General features: G+C 33.9%; 1 protein-coding gene across 1 annotated transcript in view; it reads left to right on the top strand.

Annotated features, from left to right (window-relative positions):
- Positions 1-1,881: 1,881 nt before the first annotated feature.
- Positions 1,882-11,138, top strand: part of LOC132549625 (neurogenic locus notch homolog protein 1-like) — a 32,078-nt gene continuing 22,821 nt past the window's right edge. The window contains exons 1-7 of the mRNA XM_060213572.1: positions 1,882-1,929; positions 2,014-2,183; positions 2,664-2,793; positions 5,306-5,454; positions 5,994-6,106; positions 6,736-6,877; positions 10,430-10,602. Coding sequence (XP_060069555.1) covers positions 1,882-1,929; positions 2,014-2,183; positions 2,664-2,793; positions 5,306-5,454; positions 5,994-6,106; positions 6,736-6,877; positions 10,430-10,602 — 925 coding nt within the window. The remainder of the gene's footprint in view (positions 1,930-2,013; positions 2,184-2,663; positions 2,794-5,305; positions 5,455-5,993; positions 6,107-6,735; positions 6,878-10,429; positions 10,603-11,138) is intronic.

Below are 11,138 nucleotides of genomic sequence, written 5' to 3'. Positions count from 1 at the left end.
TATCATAATGATGGTGATTATTTCTCACTGGTATCATAATGATGGTGATTATTTCTGTCTGGTATCATAATGATGGTGGTTATTTCTCACTGGTATCATAATGATGGTGATTATTTCTCACTGGTATCATAATGATGGTGATTATTTCTCACTGGTATCATAATGATGGTGATTATTTCTCACTGGTATCATAATGATGGTGATTATTTCTCACTGGTATCATAATGATGGTGATTATTTCTGTCTGGTATCATAATGATGGTGATTATTTCTCACTGGTATCATAATGATGGTGATTATTTCTGTCTGGTATCATAATGATGGTGATTATTTCTCACGGGTATCATAATGATGGTGATTATTTCTGTCTGGTATCATAATGATGGTGATTATTTCTGTCTGGTATCATAATGATGGTGATTATTTCTGTCTGGTATCATAATGATGGTGATTATTTCTCACGGGAATCATAATGATGGTGATTATTTCTCACTGGTATCATAATGATGGTGATTATTTCATCATAATGATGGTGATTATTTCTATTTCTGTCTGGTATCATAATGATGGTGATTATTTCTCACTGGTATCATAATGATGGTGATTATTACTTACTGGTATCATAATGAAGGTGATTATTTCTCACTGGTATCATAATGATGGTGATTATTTCTCACTGGTATCATAATGATGGTGATTATTTCTGTCTGGTATCATAATGATGGTGATTATTTCTCACTGGTATCATAATGATGGTGATTATTTCTGTCTAGTATCATAATGATGCTATTTCTGTCTGGTATCATAATGATGGTGATTATTTCTCACTGGTATCATAATGATGGTGATTATTTCTCACTGGTATCATAATGATGGTGATCATGGTATCATAATGATGGTGATTATTTCTGTCTGGTATCATAATGATGGTGATTATTTCTCACGGGTATCATAATGATGGTGACTATTTCTCACTGGTATCATAATGATGGTGATTATTTCTGTCTGGTATCATAATGATGGTGATTATTTCTGTCTGGTATCATAATGATGGTGACTATTTCACACTGGTATCATAATGATGGTGACTATTTCTCACTGGTATCATAATGATGGTGATTATTTCTCACTGGTATCATAATGATGGTGATTATTTCTCACTGGTATCATAATGATGGTGATTATTTCTGTCTGGTATCATAATGATGGTGACTATTTCACACTGGTATCATAATGATGGTGATTATTTCTCATTGCTGTCAGTGTTATTACAACCAATTAATGGAAGTTTTTCAGAATGCGTTTAGAAAGCATCACGTTGATAATTAAATGTCAAGGCACAACGTCTGTGTTGGGTTGTCATTTTTCGGAATCAACTTTTTAGTTGTTGGTTCCGTCTTTACATAGATTGTTCTCTTTTGAGAAAGTGCCAAGGTTAACATGTTGGGTGCCATTGATGAAACAGAAGTTCTTACTCATCCGGAACACTTGGTCTTATTCTCCTTGTACTTATTAAAGAGTCTCCGTGTAAATCTTTTGTTGATATTTTGCTTTAGTGTTATTGTATTTGAGTATGTTTATGTTGACATGTTGGTATTCGTGAGTTTGATTGAATTCGGATTAATATTATAATGTATTACCTTGCTTTTTTTTTTTTTTTTTTTACACATTTGCATATACGAATTCAATAAATAAATAATACAACGGGACGTGGACGTAATTTCAAATACAATTAGATATAATATTGAGTTTATCATTAAGTACAATGTACCCACAGACGACACCTGTTATCGCCGAGATAACACCATTACTGTATACATAGGGCGGCAGCCATTGCCGTTACACAAATGCATATATGTATCTTGGTGGCGGAAGAACATCATGGTTCTCTATAAAGTCGTCTCCTTCTTCATTCTGTTTCAACCACAGGTAAGTAAAAACACTTACTAATTACTGTATGTTTACCTGTCTTTACTTCGGTTGTCTTAACGATCTGTATTTACATCATTGTAGTTGTCGGCGGCAACCTTTAAGGTTTCGCTCGAAATCGTCAACTTCACAAACCCATCTGGGAAGTTGTACAGGAATCATAACCTTGAACCATGCGATAGGGGAGGTAACGGAAAAGGAAAACTTTGGAATGGACAGTGCGACACTGTCTTTGATATCAATTTGTACACAAGGTAAGCCTACAGTTATTATTAGGGAAACACGACTCACAGCCTGGTCTATTATTTCAGTTATTGGAAAAACGTTTTTGTTTTTGTTAATTTAAATCCGATTGTATTTTACGTATTTTACTCAGAGTCCTAAACACGGTTGTGAAAATACAAATATTCCTGTGTTAACGTTGTTCAATCAGCTGTAAACATAAGATAATTGAACTGAACATTTTGAAATCGTGCAGTGTAAGTGTTTTGGGTCAAGTAATATAACACCTAAGGCATGGTTTGTAATAATTTCGGAGATTTTTTGCTTCAACATACTTGCGCTAGAATCCTTCTTGTCGTTGTAACTGGTATTAATAAGAGATGGGTTTCTAATAATAGGTGGCCGCTGTATCATCTACTACATTGTAATTGTTTGACCTTTGTCATCAATACCTGTATATACTGTTACAGATCGTATTGTTAATATTATATTTGTGTTTTGAAACATTTTAGTACTGGCAATTCAACGATACTGAATTTAAAAACCAGATCATTGAAAAACACCAACAGTATCGACTCAGCAAATATACGTAAAGTGACCCCAAACACCAAAGTTTCGGGAAACCTGAATACTTGGAATCAGGTTAGTAGACCTTTTATGTAGGTCATGATATTTATACTTTATGAATGTTTATAACATAATTCAAGATAACATCACATTTTCTTTATCGAAAGAAAAATATCCTGTAAAGATACGTGTGTGATATTTCACCTCGATCTAATAGAGGATATTAGTATCTGATGTGAATATTTTGTAGTATATTTAAACAATGAACTGAAACCTGATGGGATACCGTCAATTTGGGTGACTATCTGTAATAGTGTAATGTACAGACAGACACACACAAATTTCGTAATCCGAAATAAACCAAGTAGTGACATTAAAGTTCAAATACGGGAACAGCCAAAAAATATATGTGTACATCCTGTTCCACTTGTCATAATTAACGACAATCATGTCATGAAATTTTTACTTTTTATTTTTTCCCTTCGTTTTTTGGCATTTTGGCAACCCCCCTTCACCCTGGAATCAAACAGTTTTATCCCAATAAATACTGAGTAGGTCCCAATCAGATTGCACTGCGCAATTCGTTGTATAGTTGTATAGTGATCTCATTTCTTTGTGTGATATGAAGCTGGACGTATTTGATGCTCGTTAGTTTGGAAATGATGAACGGTATACATATATACGTATAATATCAGGTGTTACAGGTAAAATCATACAAAATATCGAAAGTTAAAGGTACACAAATGAAGAACTTTACAAATATGTGCAATTTATGGTTTTGTAGATAAATGGTGAACGTAATAAATATCTGGAGATGTACAATAAAGAAGGATATCATTGATACGTATATATATTCAAATGTAAATAAGTCCAATATAAAAAAGCGTAAAGGATCTTACAAGGGTTTCCATATATGTGACTTTGACAACGAGTCTAAGACTTTTCATTTAAGCCAGCCTTTGAAAAGCTAGATAAAAGAATCGTGAGATGATTCATTAATCACAGAACAAATGGAAACAAGTTTAAGATCCTTTTTATCACATGAAGCGAATTGAAAATATTAATCCATGAACCTGAACAAACTTTGTGATGCTGATATTTCTTCTGAAAAGTATAAAAGGAAATTTTCTGTATATTCCTCATTTATACAATCATAGATAGAACACATCTTTACCTGCAAAAGTTATATTTTGTTACTCAAAATAATTTAGGATAAGATTTATCTTTCATGAAATTCATTTATTTCTTTTGAATTTGTATCAAGCTTTGAACGCATCTATCCAGAAGTTGTCTGCACATATATTACGATACTTTAATATATATTATTTTTGATCAAGATTTTTAAAAATTAATTCCGTTTCCCTTCGCTACTGTATAAGTCTGCGAACCCATCACAGTTTGATAGCGTCAATGAAAACATTCATATTAACCATGTTCAATCCGCCATCTCTATTATTGTTACCATTTTGTACTGTGCTATGTGACACACAAATGAAATATTTTGTATTGTACTAAAGTTTTGAAAAACAACGTTTCTTTTGATTCCATTTGTTGTTTTCTATAAAAAGTTCAAAACGTTTAATCACCATTTCGCTTGGGTCCGGGAGGGATATAAACACATGATCAAATTGGGATATCACTTGGTAATATGAATTGACCAATAGGAGGTATTATTATTTTCATCATTACGTATTGATTAGAACTTTTCAATGTTTACATCTTTTTGCACTGAAATTCAGTTTGGTAAAATCATTTAAGCTTCCATCAAATTCTATATATAGTAGAATAAATTTATCCCCCGCAGCAAGGAAGAAGAAATGTATCATTTGCATATTGAAATATTAGGATTTCTAAATTCTCTTTTTTAATTCTTTTAATATGATTATTTTTTCTTAAACGTATAACGAAAATTTCTGCACACGTGATAGACGTTGAAAGCCAGTTGATGATAGTGAGATATTAACTAAATCTGTAGACCGAGTGATATTTGATGGATGATAGTAAGATATTAACTAAATGTGTAGACTGAGTGATATTTGATGGATGATAGTAAGCTATTAACTGATGACTGAGTGATATTTGATAGATGATAGTAAGATATTAACTGATGACTGAGTGATATTTGATAGATGATAGTAAGATATTAACTAAATCTGTAGACCGAGTGATATTTGATGGATGATAGTAAGATATTAACTGATGACTGAGTGATATTTGATGGATGATAGTAAGATATTAACTGTTGACTGAGTGATATTTGATGGATGATAGTAAGATATTAACTGATGACTGAGTGATATTTGATGGATGATAGTAAGATATTAACTAAATCTGTAGACTGAGTGATATTTGATGGATGATAGTAAGCTATTAACTGATGACTCAGTGATATTTGATGGATGATAGTAAGATATTAACTGATGACTCGGTGATATTTGATGGATGATAGTAAGATATTAACTAAATCTGTTGACTGAGTGATATTTGATTAATGATAGTAAGATATTAACTAAATCTGTTGGCTGTGTGATATTTAACTTAGACCAAAAAATCGTAACTTTTGTTCCTTTGACAATGTTTGTTTCAGAATGTGAGAATAGTTGCTGTTGTTTCAGACCAAGACGGCAATAGAAAGTCAGAACCTATTGCACGTTTCGAAGCTGTAAGGCGGTTACAGCCCGGTGCGAGCAACTCGTCAAAATCAGTATACCCTATCACCTTTTCCAACAGGACAACGTAAGACATAAATCTTATAATGAAAACCTTCTGTCTGCTCATTATAAGGGAAAGATGAACTCTTATACGGAACTTTCTCGCAAACCTGACCGGAGGCTTTCGATGACCACTGTCCATTTTGATAATTTCTTCTAGTTCATTATGACTCCATATAAGATTTAATACATTGTCACCTCGAGACAGGAAATTATATTGTCACCTCGAGACAGGAAATGATATTGTCACCTCGAGACAGGAAATTATATTGTCACCTCGAGATAGGAAGTTATATTGTCAACTCGAGACAGGAAATTATATTGTCACTTTAAACAAGAAATGGTATTGCCACTTTAGTCAGTTACTTTAGTAACTTTAGTTAGTAATACTGCCGGTCGAGACAGGAAGTAGAATATTGTCATTCAACACAGGAGATGGGATATCGTCAATCGATATACATAATGGTTTACTGGCACTCAGGAAAGGGAGGATAATGATATATTGTAACTTTAGACAAGGCATATCATGTGAAATGAATAACTTTGTTCCTGATATGTTTTCAGACTGCATATAGTCATCAAAGTGTGGAGGATTGCATCCAACCTTTGTCCTTCATCAAAAACAAGATTCCTTATGTGTGATAGGAATACCGGAACGCTCTCTTGTAAAACTCCTGGTAGGTGTACTGCCAGTTAGTATTTTAGTGTATCAGGTCTCTAAACATTGTTTTCTTTTATATTGATAACAAAGCTCACAGTTACACACCTGAGTTATTCATTGCAATAAGAGTTTCAACAATCCACAAAAAATGTCACGTGTTACCGAGATCAAGTAATGTTTTTCCATTGTGATAACACTATAAAAGTGCTAGTAGCCCCATCATTCGCGGTCACCGATTTCATATCGCTCTTAACATGACGACTTTGGTATGTCGGAGCTTAGGATGATCAGCAGCAAGAGATACGAGGTAGTTTCAAAAGAAGCATTAAAGGGGAACCACAGCCATGTAATGGGAAATCCAATACAGTTCTTACGTTCTACCTGCAAGGCATATAATGACAACGTGGGAATAAAGATGATTAAACCTTTAGTGACATCATTCAGCATAAATATAAGCTTCCTATAAAATCAAGCTGTTTCTTTAATGGTACTTCTTAATTCGAGAAAACACATAAAAGTGCTGTGACCCTGCTATATGCGTATAACATACATTCAGAATTTTTCACCTCATACTAATTGGTGCCATGGCCCTCACAGAATTAAATGCACTAGAAAAAGCTTTGATTGACATATTTTCATTTGTAGGTCCAGCTGTAATACAATTTAAGTCTTCGGTCACTTCTTCCCATCGTGGTCACTTCCAGACAGGACTCAGGACAATTGTGAAAACACATCTGTGTCCGAGTTCGTTGGTGTACGGAAACACGACTTTGTGGGGAACAAATGGGTAAGGTTATTGGTACATCAATACAGTGTTAGCGGGGACATGCTGTTAGACCAGTATTTCAAAGAATATGCTCACTTTTAACATTAGGCAGTGTTTTTCTGTTATGTTTTCAATGATAAATTTTATATAGTTTCTAAGGAAATTTTAATTCTGATTGGTACATGTACATTGCATAGATTTTACCTTGCCATAACAGTTGGAAACATCACACATCATTTTTAACACCTGTTCATTATACATATATTAGATTTGTCTTTTTGTCGATATCGTTGTATTCCCAATCATGTCTATTGAGCTGTAAAGCCACGATGTAGTTCAGTGCCCTTGGGCTGTGTAAGAACATTTTTGAAATGTCTTTCGGTTGCTAAATTCTGTCAAAAATGAAATGTTTGTTCAACGTTTAAAATCTCTAATTGTATAAAAAGGAAATTTGAGAATATTGTATGTGGTCTGAATAAGAAAGAACATACCAAGATACCACCGGAATGTTAATTTAAATTGAGTTCAGGGCAAAATAGGAATACAAGTAATGTTAACACGAATGCCCATGACAACGGACAAAGGGCATGCCTTACGGAGTGTTAGCATCTTCACGTGTCTTTTCTACTCTCATTTCAGAGGAAGGCAATCATTTTGGTTTACGTTTAAATGCAAAAACAAACCGATACTTGCCATCAAGATAGAATCCATGTTGATGACAACCGACACAGCGAGTATAGGAAATCTGATGAAAGCCCCGATTGGACAATTCGTCACAACTTCCTCACATCAGGTATGCCCGTAATATTTTATTCACCACATCAGGTATCCCTGTAATATTTTATTCACCACATGCGGTATCCCTGTAATATTTTATTCACCACATGCGGTATCCCTGTAATATTTTTATTTTATTAACCACATCAGGTATCCCTGTAATATTTTATTCACCATATCAGGTATCCCTGTAATATTTTATTCACCACATCAGGTATCCCTGTAATATTTTATTCGCCACATCAGGTATCCCTGTAATATTTTATTCACCACATCAGGTATCCCCGTAATATTTTATTCACCATATCAGGTATCCCCGTAATATTTTATTAACCACATCAGGTATCCTTGTAATATTTTATTAACCACATCAGGTATCCCTGTAATATTCTATTCACCACATCAGGTATCCCCGTAATTTTTTATTCACCACATCAGGTATCCCTGTAATATATTATTCACCACATCAGGTATCCCTGTAATATTTTATTCACCACATCAGGTATCCCCGTAATATATTATTCACCACATGCGGTATCCCTGTAATATTTTATTCACCACATGCGGTATCCCTGTAATATTTTATTCACCACATGCGGTATCCCTGTAATACTTTTATTTTATTAACCACATCAGGTATCCCTGTAATATTTTATTCACCACATCAGGTATCCCTGTAATATTTTATTCGCCACATTAGGTATCCCTGTAATATTCTATTCACCACACCAGGTATCCCCGTAATATTTTATTCACCATATCAGGTATCCCCGTAATATTTTATTAACCACATCAGGTATCCCTGTAATATCTTATTAACCACATCAGGTATCCCTGTAATATATTATTCACCACATCAGGTATCCCTGTAATATTTTATTCACCACATCAGGTATCCCCGTAATATATTATTCACCACATGCGGTATCCCTGTAATATTTTATTCACCACATGCGGTATCCCTGTAATATTTTATTCACCACATGCGGTATCCCTGTAATATTTTTATTTTATTAACCACATCAGGTATCCCTGTAATATTTTATTCACCATATCAGGTATCCCTGTAATATTTTATTCACCACATCAGGTATCCCTGTAATATTTTATTCGCCACATCAGGTATCCCTGTAATATTCTATTCACCGCACCAGGTATCCCCGTAATATTTTATTCACCATATCAGTTATCCCCGTAATATTTTATTAACCACATCAGGTATCCCTGTAATATCTTATTAACCACATCAGGTATCCCTGTAATATATTATTCACCACATCAGGTATCCCTGTAATATTTTATTCACCACATCAGGTATCCCTGTAATATTTTATTCGCCACATCAGGTATCCCTGTAATATTCTATTCACCGCACCAGGTATCCCCGTAATATTTTATTCACCATATCAGTTATCCCCGTAATATTTTATTAACCACATCAGGTATCCCTGTAATATCTTATTAACCACATCAGGTATCCCTGTAATATATTATTCACCACATCAGGTATCCCTGTAATATTTTATTCGCCACATCAGGTATCCCTGTAATATTTTATTCGCCACATCAGGTATCCCTGTAATATTTTATTCACCACATCAGGTATCCCTGTAATATTTTATTCACCACATCAGGTATCCCTGTAATATTTCATCCACCACATCAGGTATCCCTGTAATATTTTATTCACCACATCAGGTATCCCTTTAATATTTTATTCGCCACATCAGGTATCCCTGTAATATATTATTCACCACATCAGGTATCCCTGTAATATTTTATTCGCCACATCAGGTATCCCTTTAATATTTTATTCGCCACATCAGGTATCCCTTTAATATTTTATTCGCCACATCAGGTATCCCTGTAATATTTTATTCGCCACATCAGGTATCCCTGGGCTTATATTTCTGTACTATTGTGCAGTATACTTGAGGTGTACAGTGTTCTAGATAACAAATTCACGGGACTGATCGGTTGTAGTGTGATCTTATGTACACTGAGGTATTAAGTAGTCAGATGAAATGTCGATAAGATAATAGTGAAAACAGGTCAATTTGATGATCTTCCATACTTACATTAGGCGGTCACAATATACATGTACTATATCATGAAAGTAGATTCGGATACGAATAGGATGAATTGGCACACGCCATATTTCCTACCTTCACGCCACCTGTTGACATGTATTGAATAGATAAAATAATGTCGACCTCATTACAACTGATCGGACGGTTGAAATTATTTTTCTATTAAATATAAGTGACTAGCCAGATAAAAATGATCTGAGATACATGATATGACTATTTTTGTGAATTTTCACAACATAACACTTTTGCAGACCAATGAAAAGAGAGAACACATATCTTATAAAATTGACAAATCATAACATCCGGTATAAACAAAGCACAAAACCAAAAGCCTGAAAGGATTGTTTACTAGTAACGCAACCTTCAATTCCATGGTAAAGTTTCATTTCCAAAGTCAGCAAACACTGAAGACCGGTAACTCATATAATTGTATTTGACACCCGAGTGAAATATATTTGTTAATCACTGATGATAGTATGAGATACCCCCTGTCTAGTGACGTCACCTGAAACTGACATTTTAAGATCAGTTGGTTTACTGAATGCCCGATTGTTGGTTCAGCTAGTGCACATTGACTTGAAACAAGACAGTGATATTGTTATAGATCTGTTCTGATATAGAATAAAAAGGTATGTGATAAAACCATGAGGTTTTGCATGCTATTTATCGTAACGATGTAGAACAGATTAACAATTAATATATCTAGAGAGATGTTCCGAATGTCTTCGTGGCTTTACGAGTCCAGTCCTACACGAATCCTAATGGCACGTCCAGAGGAACAGCGGGTAACCGGAAGTGCTGTGATGGAAATTCTCATCATGGACACTGCAATTATGCTGACAAATGTGACCCAATATTTCGCATCTGTATTGGAGGAAGGTGAGATCCATATTTCTGTTAAATATTGCAACGCGATATTTTCATATTGAAGTCAAAAATTTGTTTAAAAAAAAATATTATGTTCATTTGTGTACATATGTTCGGTTTTATTATATGGTGTAAGTGCAAATTTTAGAAATGCTGATAGTGTTGCTGTTTTCAAACATATTTTAAGGAATGTTTCGTTTTGTAGTGACTATATCTGTGATACATTACGCTATTTTGATTAGAAGTGTGTGGGTCGTTATATATTTTAGTATTTATAAATGACTATCTGATATCTTTATATATTTAAGTATTCTTTGTATTTCATGTCTGCATTATCTTAATTCTCATAATTTACTTCTTCCATGTAAAATTGATTGAAAATCTATCTGTAATATCAGTATATACGTTACTGCTTGGCCATATTGTAAATTAGATCTGTAGAAATATGTAACCCTGGGTAAATAAGATTTTAATGTTGTTATCATCATGACAGATATGTATACACCTCGATATGTACGAAAAAAATCTATACAGAAAAAAATCTTTCG

This window comes from Ylistrum balloti, unplaced genomic scaffold (assembly GCF_031769215.1).
Source record: "Ylistrum balloti isolate Yb309-2 unplaced genomic scaffold, AGI_CSIRO_Ybal_v1 Utg370070, whole genome shotgun sequence".
In the NCBI taxonomy this organism is placed as follows: domain Eukaryota; kingdom Metazoa; phylum Mollusca; class Bivalvia; order Pectinida; family Pectinidae; genus Ylistrum; species Ylistrum balloti.
Note: the sequence above shows the minus strand (reverse complement) of the source record. Positions and strands in the feature narration are given on the sequence as shown.